The sequence below is a fragment of the Oncorhynchus clarkii genome, chromosome 7 (assembly GCF_045791955.1).
Source record: "Oncorhynchus clarkii lewisi isolate Uvic-CL-2024 chromosome 7, UVic_Ocla_1.0, whole genome shotgun sequence".
NCBI classification, from domain to species: Eukaryota; Metazoa; Chordata; class Actinopteri; order Salmoniformes; family Salmonidae; genus Oncorhynchus; species Oncorhynchus clarkii.
In genome coordinates, this window is record NC_092153.1 from 32,976,499 (window position 1) to 32,998,644 (window position 22,146).

A 22,146-nucleotide genomic window follows, 5' to 3' on the forward strand; every position below is an offset into this window, starting at 1 on the left:
TAGAAACTCCATCCATCCTATCAGAAGGTTAAGTTGAGCCATTATTAGCTGTCTGATCATAGGATCAGTTTTGCCTTTTAAGTCATTATAAAAAAAGATTACATGGACAGAGGGAACCTAATCCTAGACCAGCACTACTACTTTCAGATGCTTGATAGATGTGGTCCCAGGTTTTAGACTAGAAAAGACATGAGGTTGAAGTTTGAGGGACTTACCCCCATGATCTTGCTCCTCTGCTCCACGTCCTCCCACATTGAGTGGACGATGTAGCGGCACATGTACTTCCCCTCACGGCCTTCTTGCCTAATCCTCACCAGACAAATCCTACAGGGGAGAACAGAGTTAACACCTTATCTGACAGGGACGGACAGCCTCTTACCCTAAAGGGCCAATACCGAACTTGAGATACACTATACAGTACATTTGGAAAGTATTCAGACCCCTTCCCCACATTTTGTTACATTACAGCCACATTCTAAAATTGATTAAATCAATTTTATTCCCTCTCAATCTACAAACAATACCACATAATGACAAAGCGAAGACAGTTTTTTGGAAACCTTAGCCAAAAAATAAATACAAATACATGAATACCTTATTTACATAAGTATTCAGACACTTCGCTATGAGACTCGAAATTGAGCTCAGGTGCATCCGGTTTCCCATTAACCATCCTTGAGATGTTTTGACAACTTGATCGGAGTCCACCTGTGGTATATTAAATTGATTGGACATGATTTGAAAATGCACACCTGTCTACTATAAAAAGGTCCCACAGTTGACAGTGCATGTCAGACCAAAAACCAAGCCTCGAGATCTAAGGAATTGTCCGTAGAGCTCAGAGACAGGATTGTGTCGAGGCACAGATCTGGGGAAGGGTACCAAAACATTTCTGCAGCATTGACGGTCTCCAAAAACACAGTGACTTCCATCATTCTTAAATGGAAGAAGTTTGGAACCACAAAGCCTCTTCCTAGAGCTGGCCACCCAGTCAAACTAAGCAATCGGGAGAGAAGGGTCAGGGAGGTGACCAAGAACCTGATGGTCACTCTGACAGAGCTCCAGAGTTCCTCTGTGGAGATGGGAGACCCTTCTAGAAGGACCGCCATCTCTGCAGCACTCCACCAATCAGGCCTTTATGGTAGAGTGGCCAGATGGAAGGCACATGACAGCCTGTCAAAAGGCACCTAAAGGACTCAGACCATGAGAAACAAGATTCTCTGGTTTGATGAAAGCGTCACGTCTGGAGGAAACCTGGGGTCATCCCTATGGTGAAGCATGGTGGTGGCATCAACATGCTGTGGAGATGTTTTTCAGCAGCAGGGACTGGGAGACTAGTCAAGATTGAGGGAAACATGAACGGAGCAAAGTAGAGAGATCCTTGATGAAAACCTGTTCCAGAGCTCTCAGGACCTCAGACTGGGGCGAAGGTTCACCTTCCAAAAGGACAACAACCCTAAGCACACAGCCAAGACAACGCAGGAGTGGCTTCGGGACAAGTCTCTGAATGTCCTTGAGTGGCCCAGCCAGAGCCCGGACTTGAACCAGATCGAACATCTCTGGAGAGACCTGAAAATAGCTGTGCAGCAACGTTCCCCATCCAACCTGACAGAGCTTGTGTGGATCTGCAAAGAACAACGGGAGAAAGTCCTAAAAATACAGGAGTACCAAGCTTGAAGCGTCATACCCAAGGCTGTAATCGCTGCCAAAGGTGCTTCAACAAAGTAATGAGTAAAGGGACTGAATACACATGTATGAGATATTTCAGTTACATGTTTTATACATTTGAAAAAATGTCTAAAAACCTGTTATTGCATTGTCACTACGGGGTATTATGTGAAGATTGATGAGGGGAAAAAAACTATTTCATCCATTTTAGAAAAAAGGCTGTAACGTAACAAAGAAAGTCAAGTGGTCTTTATACTTTCCGAGTGCACTGTAAATACACAAAAGTATGTGGAACCCCCTTCAAATTAGTGGATTTGGATATTTCAGCCACATCCGTCGCTGACAGGGGTATAAAGATCAAGCACACATCCATGCAATCGCCATAGACAAACATTGGCAGTAGAATGGCCTTACAGAAGAGCTCAGTGATTTTCAACATTGCACCATCATAGGATGCCACCTCACTTCCTCAAATTAATAGGCTCCCCTATTAATTTCTCCCCTTCTAGAGATGCCCGGTCAACTCAGCCGTGAAGTGGTACGCCACACAAGCTCACAGAACGGGACCGCCACGTGCCGAAGTGCATAGCGCATAAAACTCATCTGTCCTCAGTTGCAACACTCACTACCAAACAGCCTCTAGAAGCAAAGTCAGCATAATAACTATTAGTCGGGAGCTTCATGTGCTGGGTTTCCATGGCCGAGCAGCCGCTCACAAGCCTAAGATCACCATACGCAATGCCAAGCGTCGGCTGGTGGTGTAAAGCTCGCCACCATTGGACACTGGAATGTGTTCACTGAAGTGATGAATCATACTTCCTGAACTGGCAGTCGGACAGACAAACGAGTTTGGCAGATGCCAGGAGAAAGCTACCTGCCCCCAATGCATAGTGTCAACTGTAAAGTTTGGTGGAGGATAAATAATGGTCAGGGGCTGTTTTTCATGGTTCGGGCTAGGCCCCTTCATTCCAGTGAAGGGAAATCTTAACACTACTGCATATAATAACATTCTAGAAGATTCTGTGCTTCCGACTTTGTGGCAACAGTTTGGGGAAGGCCCTTTCCTGTTTCAGCATGACAATGCCTCCGTGCACAAAGCGAGGTCCATACAGAAATGGTTCGTCGAGATCGGCATGGAAGAACTTGACTGGCCTGCACAGAGCCCTGACCTCAATCAAACATCTTTTAGATGAAATGGAACGCCGACTGCGAGTCAGGCCTAATCGCCCAACCACACTAATGCTTGTGGCTGAATGGAAGCAAGTCCCCGCAGCAATGTTCCAACAGCTAGTGGAAAGCCTTCCAAGAAGAGTGGAGGCTGTTATAGCAGCAGAGGAGGAACAATCTCCATATTAATGCCCATGATTTTTGAATGAGCAGGTGTCCACATACTTTGTCATGTAGTGTACATGGCCATACCTAGGAAATCCTCTGACATCAATGCATGATTTATTTATGTTCAAGTCACACATGCTTGTATCAAGTTATAATTTGTCATTGTAACAATGCTACTTTTAAGTGGCTCATGTTGATTCTGCTGTGTTGGGTTCACATGTTTTCAACCCTTAATGGGCTTTATTCGGAAAATGTACTGTGCAATTTCTGAAACGGGTAGCTGATTAAGTCAATAAAACTGAATCTGTGGTGGTTCTACATTTTCACTCACTGGTTCTTAGATCCAAATGCAAATAACCTAAACCAGAGTGCGTATGAATCCGCATTCGTGTGCATTATTCCCACGACATGACACCCTTTTCATAGTGTGAAGATTGTTTAGCCTCATGCGCACAGCAGTTTTGATTCCAGGCCTGGCTTTTGGAGCTTATGTCATCCCGCATGCCAAAGTCAACAGAATTAGTGGCAGGAAAGTAGCTTTGACAGGAAGTCAGAGGAGTGGTGGGCATGTTTGATGAAGAGGTTCGTGGCAGCGCAATTTATCACCCAACACTGATGAGCTCATGTATGCATACCTTTTTTTCCCAGGTCTGGTTTAAATACCAAGGCATGTGTTAACTCAAGGCATGTAACCTGAACTACCTAGGGCTTGAGAGTACAGATGCAAAAAGGGCAGTGAGGTTAGATTTTTCTCTTGGAAAATCAAGATGGCAAGATTTACCTCTAAACAATTCTTATCCAAATAGAAACATACCTAAACAATTAAGCCCTTACCACTGCACTCTATACATAGACAGGGAGGTGGTCAGGGCCCTGCGGAGTGGTACCAGGAAAATAACCTCTCCCTCAACGTCAATAAAACGAAGGCGCTGATCGTGGACTTCAGGAAACAGCAGAGAGAGCACGCCCCTATCCACATTGACGGGACAGCAGTGGAGTAGGTGGAAAGCTTCAAGTTCTTCAGTGTACACATTACTGACAATCTGAAATCGTCCACACTGACAGTGTGATGAAGGCGTAACAGCGCCTCTTCAACCTCAGAAGGCTGATTTTTTTGGGGCTTTTCACCAAAAACACTCTCAAACTTTTACAGATGCACAATTGAGAGCACCCTGTTGTGCTGTATCACCCACCGCCTGGTACGGTAACTGCACCACCCGCAACCACAGGGCTCTCCAGAGGTGGTGCGTTCTGCCCAACGCATCACAGGGGGCACACTGCCTGCCCTGCAGGACACTTACAGCACCCGTTGTCACAGGAAGGCAAAAAGATCAACCACCTGAGCCACGGCCTGTTCACTCTGCTACCATCCAGAAGGCGAGGTCAGTACAGGTGCTTCAAAGCTGGGACCGAGAGACCGCTTCTATCTCAAGGCCACCAGACTGTTAAATAGTCATCATTAGCCAGCTACCACCCAGTCACTCAACCTGCACCTTAGAGGCTACTGCTCTATATACATAGAATCACTGGCCACTTAAATAATAGAACACTAGTCACTTAAATAATGTTTACATACTGCTTTACTCATTTCATATGTATTACTGTATTGTACTGTATTTTAGTCAAAGCCACTGCGACATTGCTCATCCTAATATTTATATAGTTCTTAATTCCATTATTTTACTTTTAGATGTGTGTATTGTTAGATACTACTCCACTGTTGGAGCTAGGAACACAAGCATTTCGCTACACCTGCAATAACATCTGCTAAATATGTGTATGTGACAAATACAATTTTATTTAGCCGTCATTGGCGCTCATGCCTAGAATGTCTCCTATGGCAAATCCTTTTACCAGAAAATACAAAATCTTAATACCAATTGAAAGTCTAGATTTGACTTCAAAGGAATAGCGTATGGGAGACAAAACAGCCAAACTGAAATAACACAGAATGGAGGTCAAAGTAGAAAATAAGGCAGCTTCATCATGGGAACTTGAAGTTCCCAAAAGGGTTTCAAAATTAACAGAGGGTGGCAAATGCTAAGTAAACCTGGCCTGAGGAGGGCCTGTAGAGGGGGTGTAACAGAGGTACTCGCCAGACATGGAGCTGTGCCACCAGGAACCAGGAGTTGAGCGTGTCAGGGAGGGAGCATTCTGTGGACGGAGAGATCAGAGGAGGCGTGTCAGCCAAGACCGGCTTACATTCCATCCCCCCACCCGCTAAAGAAAACAGCCTAACCACCCTGTAAAGTGTCACATTAATATTTCAGGATGCAGATGAAAGGGTCCATTTAGACACTTGGGCAGTCTTGTTGATGTGAAGTTACTCTGGGAGTTTGGGTCGATAAGCCCAAGCAGCCCTTCCCTCCATCCATTGGACTGGTAAGGTCCACACGGCCATTGTTCTCAAAGCTATGGAAATGTACTCAGACTAGCACAACTACATCTCAGTCATAGATTACTAACCTGTCAATGACTTATTAAATCAATTGCTTATGTTCAATTAATTATCAACAAAGACCTGTTGGCATCTGGGTGGAATAATAGGTTACCTCAGGTGATGAACTCTACAGAAGGAATTAACTACATAGAAGGAATCTGAATCTATACATGTAAATACTTACTTTCAAAAAATTCATCATAGTTGATTCTCTCCACACAGCATGTGTACATGCGCAAGGCAGCAATCTTGATTTTCTGCAAAAACAGACCGTAGCAATAAGTTGATAAGATAACAAAGACCTAAAGAGTATCCCACACAGTAATACTTTCCTTTTAACTTCTCCAAAATGTAAACCAAAGTTCACACATAATAAAAGCAGAGGGCTTAGGCCCAGCGTGGGTGGTGGAATAAGAAGAGTGGATTGTGAATCATGGGTAAAATCGCTCTCCGTCCGGGGATTCTGGGTAAGCTTGGCGGTGGCATGGGAGGCCCTCTTTGAGCGCAGCCTCAGCTGCTGTGCACGCGAGTCAACATTCATATAGGAACTCTGCTGCTACCCACTCACAGCACAGCAGTGGCTATGGTTTGGAGTTGGTATGCCTTTGCATTCCCTAGGCTTTTGACACCAAAGCAATTTAAACCGTAAGACACGGTTCAGAGGAAGGCTTTTCAAGCTGATCTAAATTAAGCTACCTTCTGCTGTTCTAAGACCCTATAGCAGTGGTGACAAAGTCCATGTGCAAATTGAGCAGCAGTGCAGAACAAAAATAGGTAAATGACAGCCGACTTAAAAAGGGGCAATCTGCAGTTGCTACATCCATTTTCAGACTTATAAATTAATGATATATACCCATTGATTCTTGACGAATAGTAGTTAGAAATGCCTCATGAGCTTAGTTCAACTGTCATACCCCTTCAGAACCCAAAGTATAAGCTTGTTTTATTTACTCCAATGTTTGTAAACAAACACTATATAGCCTCAAAACATGGTTTAAACCAGGGGTTGGAACCGAAAAGCCATACTGTTCTGGAACAGAACCATTATATCAAAAGCTTTTACGTTCAAGGCATTTTTTTAAAATGATCTAGACCCACACAAAAAAACGCAACCATGTGTCTATGCAAAGGCATAACTGTCAATCAGACTCTTATTTCAGTGTCTGCCTGCAAGCTGAAAATCTTTGCCAGAGTGTAGGCTACCTTTCCCTAACCCCTCCTAAGCCTAGGCTACTATACTGACGTTACAACCATAATTCAGAAGATAGGGAGAGATTTTTTATTAGCGAGAGAGGAATGGTTTAACTTTTTCAACACTAGTTAACGATACTATAAGCCTAGGTATCACATTTCACGTTGGATTTATTAACTACAAAAAGGTAAGATGTGTTTTTAATTCTGGTGCCGCTCTGAACAAATAAGCTTATTAGCTAGCTAGCTCAAAGGACAGTCATAGAAGAAGCTCCTCCTAGGGTTCAGAACTTTATTTTGCTGGTCGGAACAGTGGAACACAAACAAACAAAAAAGTGTTTCTGTTCAGAACGAAAGGACTGAAAAATCAACTTGGGTTCCAGCCCATGGTTAAAAATATAAAAAAGGTTCATATCATGGCAGTTGTCTGTATCCATAGTTGTATGAATTTAAATTTCTCCAGCCCCATCCTTCAGCGTTTCACCCCGAACAGGGTAGGGGAGTGCGCTTTTGTTCTTGTTTCAACTGTTGATTATCACTTTAAAACTCCATCCTCCGATACTCCCTAAGCACTTTTAGAAATCTGAGTGGATTGGATAGGTGTAATATGACAAAACTTCAGAGGTGGGGCTATTACCATATTGCTAAGGCTATACCTTGTCAGATACACTTTTCTGTCCTTGTAACCTGGCCAGAAAAACATCCCAGGGACCCATTTAAAGTCTAGGCCCAGCCCAGAGTTACCAACATTAGGAACCAGACCTAGCTTAATTTGAAACCTTTCACATACTTTGAGTGTTTGCTTTAGTCCCAGATGGGTGGGGTTACCCGTTTTCTATCGGTTCCATTGCAACAGGGACGCTCAATCAAGCATAGCTAAAGTATTTATAATGATTTCAAATGGTAGGCTATTTGAACCCAGGTCTGGGCCCAACCCATGAGAGGGTGGTTTTAGAATACATTGTCACCCCTAACCCATGGAGGTACTTGGCTCGTCCACAGGGAAGATTCCTGGTTCACCACAGGGTTAATGCTGCCCTGCTGGGGTTCATAAGCCTCATATCCACCTGTAACCAGGATGGACATATTTTAAGTGCCAGTCCTGTCTTTAGAGATGGGAATGTGTGCATTCAATGTGACACAGGCATTTGTGAAACATGACTGTTTTTAAATCAGAACTAAATTAACGATAGGTCTAAAACAACAAGAGAGTTGCAACAACTCCCATTTCGGGACACATACTTTTGGATCAAATCAAATTTTATTTTTGTCACATACACATGGTTAGCAGATGTTAATGCGAGTGTAGCGAAATGCTTGTGCTTCTAGTTCCGACAATGCAGTAATAACAAGTAATCTAACTAACAATTCCAAAACTACTGTCTTGTACACAGTGTAAGGGGATAAAGAATATGTACATAAGGATATATGAATGAGTGATGGTACAGAGCAGCATAGGCAAGATACAGTAGATGGTATCGAGTACAGTATGTACAAATGAGATGAGTATGTAAACAAAGTGGCATAGTTTAAAGTGGCTAGTGATACATGTATTACATAAGGATACAGTCGATGATATAGAGTACAGTATATACGTATGCATATGAGATTAATAATGTAGGGTAAGTAACATTATATAAGGTAGCATTGTTTAAAGTGGCTAGTGATATATTTACATCATTTCCCATCAATTCCCATTATTAAAGTGGCTGGAGTTGAGTCAGTGTCAGTGTGTTGGCAGCAGCCACTCAGTGTTAGTGGTGGCTGTTTAACAGTCTGATGGCCTTGAGATAGAAGCTGTTTTTCAGTCTCTCGGTCCCAGCTTTGATGCACCTGTACTGACCTCGCCTTCTGGATGATAGCGGGGTGAACAGGCAGTGGCTCGGGTGGTTGATGTCCTTGATGATCTTTATGGCCTTCCTGTGACATCGGGTGGTGTAGGTGTCCTGGAGGGCAGGTAGTTTGCACCCGGTGATGCGTTGTGCAGACCTCACTACCCTCTGGAGAGCCTTACGGTTGAGAGCGGTGCAGTTGCCATACCAGCCCGCCAGGATGCTCTCGATTGTGCATCTGTAGAAGTTAGTGAGTGCTTTTGGTGACAAGCCGAATTTCTTCAGCCTCCTGAGGTTGAAGAGGCGCTGCTGCGCCTTCTTCACGATGCTGTCTGTGTGAGTGGACCAATTCAGTTTGTCTGTGATGTGTATGCCGAGGAACTTAAAACTTGCTACCCTCTCCACTACTGTTCCATCGATGTGGATAGGGGGGTGTTCCCTCTGCTGTTTCCTGAAGTCCACAATCATCTCCTTAGTTTTGTTGACGTTGAGTGTGAGGTTATTTTCCTGACACCACACTCCGAGGGCCCTCACCTCCTCCCTGTAGGCCGTCTCGTCGTTGTTGGTAATCAAGCCTACCACTGTTGTGTCGTCCGCAAACTTGATGATTGAGTTGGAGGCGTGCGTGGCCACGCAGTCGTGGGTGAACAGGGAGTACAGGAGAGGGCTCAGAACGCACCCTTGTGGGGCCCCAGTGTTGAGGATCAGCGGGGAGGAGATGTTGTTGCCTACCCTCACCACCTGGGGGCGGCCCGTCAGGAAGTCCAGTACCCAGTTGCACAGGGCGGGGTCGAGACCCAGGGTCTCGAGCTTGATGACGAGCTTGGAGGGTACTATGGTGTTGAATGCCGAGCTGTAGTCGATGAACAGCATTCTCACACAGGTATTCCTCTTGTCCAGATGGGTTAGGGCAGTGTGCAGTGTGGTTGAGATTGCATCGTCTGTGGACCTATTTGGGCGGTAAGCAAATTGGAGTGGGTCTAGGGTGTCAGGTAGGGTGGAGGTGATATGGTCCTTGACTAGTCTCTCAAAGCACTTCATGATGACGGATGTGAGTGCTACGGGGCGGTAGTCGTTTAGCTCAGTTACCTTAGCTTTCTTGGGAACAGGAACAATGGTGGCCCTCTTGAAGCATGTAGGAACAGCAGACTGGTATAGGGATTGATTGAATATGTCCGTAAACACACCGGCCAGCTGGTCTGCGCATGCTCTGAGGGCGCGGCTGGGGATGCCGTCTGGGCCTGCAGCCTTGCGAGGGTTAACACGTTTAAATGTCTTACTCACCTCGGCTGCAGTGAAGGAGAGGCCGCATGTTTTCGTTGCAGGTCGTGTCAGTGGCACTGTATTGTCCTCAAAGCGGGCAAAAAAGTTATTTAGTCTGCCTGGGAGCAAGACATCCTGGTCCGTGACTGGGCTGGATTTCTTCCTGTAGTCCGTGATTGACTGTAGACCCTGCCACATGCCTCTTGTGTCTGAGCCGTTGAATTGAGATTCTACTTTGTCTCTGTACTGGCGCTTAGCTTGTTTGATAGCCTTGCGGAGGGAATAGCTGCACTGTTTGTATTCGGTCATGTTACCAGACACCTTGCCCTGATTAAAAGCAGTGGTTCGCGCTTTCAGTTTCACACGAATGCTGCCATCAATCCACGGTTTCTGGTTAGGGAATGTTTTAATCGTTGCTATGGGAACGACATCTTCAACGCACGTTCTAATGAACTCGCACACCGAATCAGCGTATTCGTCAATGTTGTTATCTGACGCAATACGAAACATCTCCCAGTCCACGTGATGGAAGCAGTCTTGGAGTGTGGAGTCAGCTTGGTCGGACCAGCGTTGGACAGACCTCAGCGTGGGAGCCTCTTGTTTTAGTTTCTGTCTGTAGGCAGGAATCAACAAAATGGAGTCGTGGTCAGCTTTTCCGAAAGGGGGGCGGGGCAGGGCCTTATATGCGTCGCGGAAGTTAGAGTAACAATGATCCAAGGTCTTTCCACCCCTGGTTGCGCAATCGATATGCTGATAAAATTTAGGGAGTCTTGTTTTCAGATTAGCCTTGTTAAAATCCCCAGCTACAATGACTGCAGCCTCCGGATAAATCGTTTCCAGTTTGCAGAGAGTTAAATAAAGTTTGTTCAGAGCCATCGATGTGTCTGCTTGGGGGGGGGGGGTATATACGGCTGTGATTATAATCGAAGAGAATTCTCTTGGTAGATAATGCGGTCTACATTTGATTGTGAGGAATTCTAAATCAGGTGAACAGAAGGATTTGAGTTCCTGTATGTTTCTTTCATCACACCATGTCACGTTGGCCATGAGGCATACGCCCCCGCCCCTCTTCTTACCAGAAAGATGTTTGTTTCTGTCAGCGCGATGCGTGGAGAAACCTGTTGGCTGCACCGCTTCGTATAGAGTCTCTCCAGTGAGCCATGTTTCAGTGAAGCAAAGGACGTTACAGTCTCTGATGGCCCTCTGGAATGCTACCCTTGCTCGGATTTCATCAACCTTGTTGTCAAGAGACTGGACATTGGCAAGAAGAATGCTAGGGAGTGGTGCACGGTGTGCCCGTCTCCGGAGTCTGACCAGAAGACCGCCTCGTTTCCCTCTCTTTCTGAGTCGTTTTTTTGGGTCGCTGCATAGGATCCACTCCGTTGTCCTGTTTGTAAGGCAGAACACAGGATCCGCTTCGTGAAAAACATATTCTTGGTCGTACTGATGGTGAGTTGACGCTGATCTTATATTCAGTAGTTCTTCTCGACTGTATGTAATGAAACCTAAGATGACCTGGGGTACTAATGTAAGAAATAACACGTAAAAAAACAAAAAACTGCATAGTTTCCTAGGAACGCGAAGCGAGGCGGCCATCTCTGTCGGCGCCGGAAGTGTTGATAATTAAGTTAAAACAAGTGTCCTAGATTAATTAGGGCCGATTTCAAGTTTACATAACAATCGGAAATCTGTATTTTTGGGCGCCGTTAAGAACACATTCTTATTTTCAATGACGGCCTAGTGCCTTGTTCAGGGGCAGAACAGATTTTCACCTTGTCAGTTCGGGGGATCCAATCTTGCAACCTTACAGTTAACTAGTCCAACGGAATAACGACCTGCCTCTCTCTCGTTGCAATCCACAAGGACACTGGCTGCCTGTTACGCGAATGCAGTAAGCCAAGGTAAGTTGCTAGCTAGCATTAAACTTCTTATAAAAAAGAATCAATCATAATCACTAGTTAACTACACATGGTTGATGATATTACTAGATATTATCTAGCGTGTCCTGCGTTGCATATAATCTGACTGAGCATACAAGTATCTGACTGAGCGGTGGTAGGCAGAAGCAGGCGCGTAAACATTCATTCAAGCGCCAGCAGCGCTTCGTTGTGCGTCAAGCATTACGCTGTTTATGACTTCAAGCCTATCAACTCCCGAGATGAGGCTGGTGTAACCGAAGTGAAATGGCTAGCTAGTTAGCGCGCGCTAACTAGAGGGACGGAAGCTATACTGTTACACTGGCAATACTAAAGTGCCTATAAGAACATCCAATAGTCAAAGGTTAATTAAATACAAATGGTATAGAGGGAAATAGTCCAATAATAACTACAATCTAAAACTTCTTACCTGGGAACATTGAAGACTCATGTTAAAAGGAACCACCAGCTTTCATATGTTCTCATGTTCTGAGCCAGGAACTGAAATGTTAGCTTTCTTACATAGCACATATTGCACTTTTACTCTCTTCTCCAACACTTTGTTTTTGCATTATTTAAACCAAATTGAACATGTTTCAGTATTTATTTGAGGCTAAATTGATTTTATTTATGTATTATATTAAGTTAAAACAAGTGTTCATTCAATATTGTTGTAATTGTCATTATTACACACACACACACACATACATATATAGCCCAATTAATCGTTAGCGGCTTTTTTGGTCCTCCAATAATCGGTATCGGCGTTAAAAAAAATCATGATCGGTCGACCTCTAATCTGTGATTCACGACTGAACCTCAATACATTATTGAACATGACACCCTACATATAGATTAAAGTGTGAGGTGATACATCAGAGGTTACTTGTGAGAGACCTACAGTAATGCTGTAGTGGATGGACATTTGAATGGTTTGGTGAACGCTAGAGGCACTTACCCATTTGTTGTATTTGAGAGGCCCTGTGAAGCCCATGGCCTCGATGAGCTTGGTGAAGGCCCCCACCTCCTCTTCCATGGCCGTCTGTGGAGTTTCTTTCACATTAAAGAGCTGGGAATGGAGGGACAAGAGGAAAGAGCCTTGACGCATGATATCAGCTTGAAAAGGTAGCCCAGTAAGCCAACTACAGACACTGACTAGTGATGTGCGGATCAGCGGTTTTCAAAACCACAACTGTCCACAATTTCAAAAGAACTGTTCCGGCAAATGCCTGTCTTGATGTGATACAGTAAGGGACCCGCAACCTGTAAATGCGTTTTGCATCTGATTAAATATTTCTCAGAAACACATTTAAAAATTCAAACATGCAACAATAATGGCTTATTATTTTAGCATGTAGGCTAAGCATTAACAGCTAACCAGTGCTAGGCTACTTTTTCCAACCTGCTAATGAACTCAGAAAAAAAAGAAAGTCCTCACTGTCATGGGATTGAGATCCGGGCTCGTTGCTGGCCATGGCAGAACACTTACATTCCTGTCGTGCAGGAAATCACACACAGAATGAGCAGTATGGCTGGTGGATTGTCATGCTGGAGGGTCATGTCAGGATGAGCCTGCAGGAAGGGTACCACATGAGGGAGGAGAATGTCTTCCCTGTAACGCACAGCATTGAGATTGCCTGCAATGACAACAAGATCAGTCCGATGATGTGACACACCACCCCAGACCATGACGGACCCTCCACCTCCAAAATCGATCCCGCTCCAGAGTACAGGCCCCGGTGTAACGCGCATTCCTTCGACGATAAACTCAAATCCGACCATCACCCCTGGTGAGACAAAACTGTGACTCGTTTGCCAGTCCTGTCTTGTCCAGCAACGGTGGGTTTGTGCCCATTGGCAAAGTTGTTGCCAGTGATGTCTGGTGAGGACCTGCCTTACAACAGGCCTACAAGCCAGCCTGTCTCAGCCTACTGCAGACAGTCTGAGCACTGATGGAGGGATTGTGCTTTCCTGGTGTAACCCGGGCAGTTGTTGGAATCCTGCATTTGTCCCGCAGGTGTGATGTTAGGATGTACCGATCCTGTGCAGGTGTTGTTATACATGGTATGCCACTGCGAGGACGATCAGCTGTCCGTCCTGTCTCCTTGTAGTGCCATCTTAAGCATCTCACAGTATAGACATTGCAATTTATTGCCCTGGCCACATTGGCAGTCCTCATGCCTCCTTGCAGCATACCTAAGGTACATTCAGGCAGATGAGCAGGGACCCAGTGCATCTTTCTTTTGGTGTTTTTCAGAGTCAGTAGAAAGGACTCTTTAGTGTCCTAAGATTTCATAACTGTGACCTTAATTGCCTACCGTCTGCAAGCTGTTAGTGTCTTAATGAATGTTCCACAGGTGCATGTTCATTAATTGCTTATGGTTCTTTGAACAAGCATTGAAACAGTGATGTTTTACAAATGCCTGTGTCACATTGAATGCACACATTCCCATCTCTTATAGGCAGCATTTTCACTTTTGGATAAATAGCGTGCCCAATTTCTTATTTTGTTCATATTTTTTTGTTTGTTGAATTTTACCCCTTTTTCGTGGTATCCAATTGTTGTAGTAGCTACTATCTTGTCTCATTGCTACAACTCCCGTACGGGCTCGGGAGAGACGAAGGCTGAATGTCAACTTCCTGCTACTCATGCCAAGAATATAAGATATACATATTATTAGTAGATTTGGATAGAAAACACTGACGTTTCTAAAACTGTTTGAATCATGTCTGGGAGTATAACAGAATGTATGTAGCAGGCAAAAACCCTGAGGACTAACCGTTCAGAAATCTTTTTTTTTTTTAGGTCTCTGTCTGTTCACTGATTTCTCATTGGAAAACAATATTTCTTAAGAACTTGTTTACAGTTCCTACCGCTTCCACTGGATGTCACCAGTCTTTGAAATTTGGTTGAGGTTATTCATTTGTGCAATGAAGATGTAGGGCCAACTAGGAACTGCGTAACACTATTGAGAGTTGCGCAAGACTTGAAAAGTCTTGATTTGTTGTCTTCCTGTATTGAACAGACAGACCCGTCTTCAATTTGATCAATTATTAACGTTTAAAAAAATACCTAAAGTTGTATTACAAAAGTAGTTTGAAATATTTTGGCAATGTTTATAGGCAACTTTTGAAATATTTTGTTGCGCATTTTGGAAGCTGTTTTTTTCTGGATCAAACGTGCCAAATAAATTGACATTTTGGATATATATGGATGGAATTAAATCGAACAAAAGGACCAATTGTGATATTTATGGGACATATTGGAGTGCCAAGAAAAGAAGCTTGTCAAAAGTAAGGCATGTTTTATATTTTATTTCTGCGTTTTGTGTAGTGCCTGCAGTGTTGAAATATGCTACCCTCTGTTTACTGTTGTTCTATCATCAGATAATAGCTTCTTATGCTTTCGCCGAAAAGCCTTTTTAAAATCTGGCATGTTGGCTCGATTCACAACGAGTGTAGCTTTAATTGAGTATCTTACATGTGTGATTTAATGAAAGTTAGATTTTTATATCAATTTATTTGAATTTGCCGCGCTGCATTTCCCCCGGTTTTTGGCCAAGTGGGACGCAAGCGTCCCCTATACCATAAGAAGTTAAACCCTTTACAATTAGGATATTTTGATTATTACTAATTATCTTTGAAAGACAGGGTCCTGAAAAAGGGACGCTTCATACATTCTTCTCTAGCTAATAAAAAAATGTATATCTTCTGAATCACACTTGTAATGTCAGTACAGTAGCCTATGCTTCAGAGTGAGGAGGGGCAGGAAGACTAAACACATACAAACTATGGCAAAGATTTCAGCTTGCAGCCAGACACTAGAATAAGTCTGAGTGGCAGAGAAGGCTTTGCTTTATTGCTGGGGCGGCACAGTAGCCTAGTGGTTAGAGAGTTGGACTAGTAACCGAAAGGTTCAAATCCCCGAGCTGACAAGGTACAAATCTGTCGTTCTGCCCCTGAACAGGCAGTTAACCCACTGTTCCTATGCCGTCATTGAAAATAAGAATTTGTTCTTAACTGACTTGCCTAGTTAAAACATTTTTTTTTAAAACGCATGGACTGTAAAAAATAACATTAACCGGATCCCATGCTTTTAAAATAGTATATTCACTTTTGAATATAGTTCCGTTTCTGTTCTTTCAAAAATGTATTTATTAGTTTGGTTCCCTGAACCAGTTCCAATCCCTGGTTAAAACAGTGTACAGGTAGTGTGGACTTTGCAAAATAATTGATTGTGATATTTTATTTAAATTTTACCTTTATTTAACTGCCTCCCAATGCAAGTGGAGGGATTTATGTTTCTAGAACAGCAACGCAAATCAGAATCGATTCACGTTTTTATGGAGTATTTGGCCGTTTTGCCTCCCGGAGCCAATTAAGTCTTTTAAACAGAACATGTTACTCCTTAGTCCAAGGACCTTACATTAATATTAGGCTCCTTTCGTTCAATATTGGGCTAAATTAGGCTTAGGCTAGACTGAAAATACCATCAGCGAAGGCACATTTGCTGTTGTTCCAGCCTTGATGCGAGTCATGGTGGTTAGCACATACCTGTGAAGTGCTGTGAAGGGTCCGGCATTGTGTCTGGGACGGAGAGGTTGAGGCTAACAACCGGCAAGCAATTAAAGCTCTTCCAAGACAGGCCTCTTGCTCTAATGCCTAAAAGAATGACAGAAAAATATGGCATTAGGTAAAATCCAATAAAAGGACTGTCAGATGCAGTTAGGCCTACTTACCAACATATTTGGGAGTGGATGTACCATGCAATTAGACAATTAGTAGTAGCACTAGTAAAGTCAGATTATATACATTTTATAAAGAGAAAAAAATATGTGCATGTGTCCATGGTAGGCTAAATGTTCTCATAAAGCTTTTAAGTTTTGCTGAACTATCATAGCTACCTGCAGAGACGTCGCTAGGCCTATTTTAGGGGGGCTTCAGGGGAGGCTGCTGCATGCGCTAGTGACTGTTAAGTCTACTTGTATATAACATTTTGGTTAACGTTAGCTACAGCTGTGGCTTGAGACTGCTAGCTAACAGTAAACTGACAGGAATAGGCTCTGACAGGACGGATTCATGCAGATAGGATACAATGTGAATTTGTGGTAAGTTAGAACAGAGAGCATTCACTACTATAGACTTTGGTCATAATCAAAGCTTTGTTAACGAATACGTTTTAATGTGAGGCTGCCTGTAAATTAACAGTGTAACAAACGCTGCGAGCTAGTTAACGGTACCTTTTAAATTCGACATAACTAGGTATCGTCGCCACCTAATTATAAGTAGGTCATGTGTAGAAAAGGTGGCATAGTGTTGATCACAATGTGATTGTATTATCCTCAATTTCTCAACTGTAGGCTAGCTAACGACTAACGTTAGATGGGTATACGGAAATTCTTCAAGAGAGGCAGTGCCACCAGCTCTGCCGAAGGCCAATCTGGTGAGAAATTAAGATTTTACCAGTTCAAACAAGCAAATTAAAACTTAAACTGGTGAATCACCTATTAAGCCTTCAGTTATTGTAAATATGAGTTTAATAGCAATACATGTCAAAACACAGCAGACAAGAATGAGAGAAAGAAGCTGGAGGCTGACAGGGCTGAGGGAGCATGTCTGATGAAGGTTGGTGATTTAAAAAAAAAAAGCAAGTAGATGTTTAAGCTTTCAGTTAAATTTGTACAGCATGTCTTACTTTTGTTAGGCATAAATAAATGATGTTCATGATATCTTAAAGGGTCATGCAGAAAGAGAGGCTTCTATGCAAGGCAGAGATCAACATGCGAGCTGTGAGAGAGAGCGAACAGATCCAGCGAGGCAGGGACAACAAACAGATCCAGCGAGGCAGGGACAACAAACAGATCCAGCGAGGCAGGGACAACAAACAGATCCAGCGAGGCAGGGACAACAAACAGATCCAGCGAGGCAGGGACAACAAACAGATCCAGCGAGGCAGGGACAACAAACAGATCCAGAGAAAGAAAGTAATCAACTCGCTGCAGCAACTCCTTCCAGAAATGAGAGCAATTTAGGTGCCAAAGACACTGGGCCCAGACAAGTGAAGCTGAATAGCTACCCACACTAATGTTTTGGTACAGAGAAAAGGGCATTTCAGCACTGCTGGTTTGAGAAATACAATTGTGTAGAGTACTCTGTCCACAAAAACGCAGCTTTCTGCTTTCCATGTAGAGTTTTTGGCAAAAACTGATTATTTTGTCAGTAATGGCCACATTTTTTTTTTTTAAAGCTTTGTTTATCTTCGGTAAACATGAAATGGCACAGAGACAGTGTTGTGGCATGGCAAAGCTACCAGGCAACTAGCAGTCATGGGAACATTACTCAGATTTTAATATCTGCCCATGCTAGTGATATTGCAGAGAGAAGGGAGTAATCTGAGGAGAATTGTTGCAGTCACCTCAATGTTAGGAAGACAGGGACTCTCTTTCCGTGCCAATGATGAATCTAGTGAAAGCACAAAGAGGGAAATTTCTTGAATGTATGGAGCTTATGAAGGAGTTTGACCCTTTCCTGCAAAAGTACAATACTCCATCAAATGCAACGTCTCTCTCCAGAATCTCAGAATGACATGATCGAATGCTGTGCTCAAGAGATTATGGACACCATGGTCTCGGAGATGTCAAAATCTGGAATGTATGCCATTATGGCAGATGAGGCCAGGGATGGGCAGACTGAACAGTTGGCTCTGTGTGTTAAGTATGTAACAGAGGGGACCGTTAAGGAGCATTTACTAGCACTAGCAGAAATCAAGTCAGTTGATGCCCAATCGATAGCAAATGAGTTGCGACAGCTACAACAAATGAGGGGTAGCAGGCCTAAAGTGCATTGCACAGACCTATGATGGTGCAGCTGTCATGAGTGGGTCCAAAGGAGGTGTGTGCAAGCACATTTCAGAGTGCTGCATCCAGAGGCAATTTACGTACATTGCTATGCTCATGAGCATAATTTGGTGTTGTGTCATACTTGCAGGGCGATTTCGGAGGCTGCTTAGTTTTTTAGTTTCTTGGAGAATGTGTATTCATTTTTCAGTACATCCCTAGTTAACCACCACAAGTTTAAAGAAGCTCAGTCCAAACTTGGAATAGCATCAACTGAACTTGTACAGCTCTCAAACACTTGCTGGGCATGACACCGTAACTGCTATTTTTGATTGTCTATCTACTATTGAATCCCCCATGGCTGTTGGTCTGAGAGCAAAGCTTCATCATTTCTCCACCGTGTATTTGCTATTGATGTTTCAGTCCCTTCTTTCTGTAACTGAGGGACGACACAAGTTCCTCCAGAAAGAGACGGTAGACCTGGCAGAAGCTTGTTTCAGCAAACAAGCTTGTATGTGACACATTGATAGGCAAATGCACAGATACATTCGCCAAAGAACTTCATGATAGAACCAAAGCACTCTGTGAAATTCACAACATTCCAGAGGCAGATGCAGCAAGAAAGCGCAAACAAAGGAAAATGGGAGATTTTGTGGTGGAGACCTCCTTGGGATTAGGCACAGAATTTTCATGTTCCCAAACAATGAAAACAGGGTTGTTGCTCCCCTGCTTGGACAGGATGGTTTGTGAGCTTGACCAGCAATTCTCGACTGTAGATGCAGGTCTACTCAAAAGGCATACAGGCATGCTGCCCAGCTCAAAAAACTTCCTTGGTACATCATGCTTAACTGAGTTTGCCAAGCACTTCTGTTAAAACAGAAGAGATGTTGGTGGCCAGAAACTTCCTTGCCCGGGAAAAAAAAGGCTGGATGTCCTCCCAAAGATATGCTTGCTGTGCATAACCTCCTGGATGATGATATGTTTCCTTCTCTGAAGGAAATCATTCAGGTTGCCCTCACAATTCCTGTGAGCAGCTGCTCCTGTGAAAGGTCCTTTAGTGCACTGTGCCGGATGCACTCCTGGTTGCGTAAGACAATGGGCCAGAAAAGGCTTGCAAGTCTTGCAGCCATGTCCATTGAGGGTGAAGTGCTTTTGGCCACTAAGCCACAATAGTGTTGTTGACCGCCACCTTTAAAAATAGGAGGTACACTTTGATGCATCCAACCACAAAATAAGCATCAAAAGAGAGGGAAGCAGGAGAAGTTCTGTAATATAAGTTGTAATATTTCTTTGGGATCTTACTTTATCAGTTTTTATTCCTAATTATTTTTCAGTTTTTAAAATCATATTTAGCTTATTAGTTTAATTTAGTTTTGCCCCATTGTGGATGATACTGTTTAAGATGTTCTCCATGTGTCTGAATTACTGGGTTAATTTTGAGCAACACATTTAAATAAAGATTTTTTCTAATTGTATAATATGACCTGCATGTCTTCACATTTCTCCCTCTCTCAAAATAACATCCCAAAAGTATTTTGGCTAGATAGTACAGGCATTTTTGGACCTTTTGTTGGTGTTGGATGGATGGGGACAGAGTGGACTTAAATTCTATCCAAATAAAGTAATTACATATCAGTGTCTAACACAAACTATGAGACAGGTATACTTTTAGCCAACCTTAACCAAAAATAACCTTATTTTGATTGATTTTACACCCGTTGTTACTCTAAAAATACATTGCTTGCTGTTTGGGGTTTTAGGCTGGGTTTCTGTACAGCACTTTGAGATATCTGCTGATGTACGAAGGGCTATATAAATACATTTGATTTGAATTATGAAAACGTTTTGGGGGCTTTAAAACAAATGCTGGGGGAGTATGCCCAGACCCTCCTAAAAGAGGCTTAGCCCCCCTATCCATGAAATCTCTAGTGACGTCCCTGGCTACCTCATTGCCTTTCTGACTCCAACACATTTGATTCTCGAGAGCTAAGCTACCTGTATACCAATAACATTTTGTATTGCTGTCGTTGTGATCTTAGAACCCTGACTTGGCCTCTGGTTTAGTGAAGTGTATAAGAGAGAGTTAGTCACTGCGGACTGTTCTCGACTGCAGCAAAAAGATGAAGCAGCCTACCACGTCATAGTGTGTAATCGGGTACATCTCTCGAAGTTTTACACAAAGGCAAGGAGAGTGCAATTTAGGAAGAATATTGAAATAAGTTAGAGACACCCTAGTTCTCCTGGGTTGGAGGTAATGCTAGCTGACATTGGCTAACGTTAGCTCATGTTTTTCTTGTTTTTGGAACATTCAATAGATTAAGGCTACGATCTATGATTCATGTTCCAATCCAACAAGGGCGAGAAATTTGGTTGGTACTGAAGTTATTTTATTTGGCAACCAATACAGAAAATGCTGCGACTTGACTGTTAGCTAAGCTAGCTATAGCCTTCATGTGAGCAAGCCTTACATTACCTTGCCGAAGGTGACTCTGGATGCTGACGTATTTATTATGTTCCTCGCAGCGGACTGCAATAGTCGCCGATACATGACTCCGACAAAAGTTACAATATTTAACCTACGTATTGAAACCAAGAAGCGGGTAACAGAATGCTTTTCAATTAAATCTTCACGTTTTGTAACACTGGCCCTCCTTCTTTTTGATTTGGTTGGTTGATAGTATCCAACTTTTAGGTACATACACTGCCACCTACTGTACTGGCGTGTGAGGCCATTCACGGCCTACCTGGGTAACTGCAACTTCGGGCACTTCGGCGTTGCAGGCTGTCATAAATTAAATTTATTGAAACACAATTATACAAGTATTATAATTGTCTTTGATTTGTATTGAAGCAATATCTGATCATGGCTGCGATCATACTATTCAGGCATGTATATACTTTTTATTTTTTTTCTCAGACAGCCATAGACAAATGTCATTTCTGTCAAGGCATTAAACATCATCGTACAATTCATTTATAACACATTTCTTATACGTGTACATGAACTTGTATTGGATATTATTTTAAGTGATTTTTAAGGTTTTCCTAATATTAATAACTCAACACGACGCCTGAATGTATAAACTTGCCTTCGTGACGACTGAAAACATTTATCATGAAAAATAAGATATTTCCACCCAACTTTTTGTGAGATTATAATAACAACCATATAATTTCCTTATCTAAAACAAATCAATCAATGTAAATTATATACGAATTTACCTCAAAAATATCGGTGTGGTGGAAATGACCAGGTGTGGTGGAAATTACATCTATGGTAAAAAATATGAACAAAAATATTTTATTGCAAATATTTTGAACAACCATTTTAAAACATGTAATTAACATAACACAAAGTAAGATTCCAAAAGTAGCCGATGGGCAGAGCTCAAGGAAGTAGGCCAGTGTTTTTGAGAGATCATCTGCATAGAAGAGCTCAGTGAGCAAAGTGAAACTGTATCCTTTGTGGTATATCCAACACAGGTGTGGAGGGTCACCTGCTTATGAGAATCACCAAAGTGAACTGCCAGGATATCTCTGGTTAATTTACACAGATAGTTCTCTGCAAAGCAATATGCACGATGATCTCTTTCCGCAGATTCTCTTTTAATTCTCTCAGTTTGGAGTATTTGTGTCGAATGGTGTACACGTGTTGACCCAACTTC

General features: G+C 43.0%; 1 protein-coding gene across 1 annotated transcript in view; it reads right to left on the reverse strand.

Moving 5' to 3' along the window:
* Positions 1-21,165, reverse strand: part of LOC139413208 (ubiquinol-cytochrome c reductase complex assembly factor 1) — a 42,146-nt gene extending 20,981 nt beyond the window's left edge. The window contains exons 1-6 of the mRNA XM_071160323.1: positions 20,955-21,165; positions 16,200-16,307; positions 12,604-12,714; positions 5,628-5,700; positions 5,100-5,157; positions 216-324 (exon numbers count right to left, since the gene is read on the reverse strand). Of these exons, the coding sequence (XP_071016424.1) occupies positions 216-324; positions 5,100-5,157; positions 5,628-5,700; positions 12,604-12,714; positions 16,200-16,307; positions 20,955-21,029 (534 nt within the window). The 5' untranslated portion in view covers positions 21,030-21,165. The remainder of the gene's footprint in view (positions 1-215; positions 325-5,099; positions 5,158-5,627; positions 5,701-12,603; positions 12,715-16,199; positions 16,308-20,954) is intronic.
* Positions 21,166-22,146: the final 981 nt, after the last annotated feature.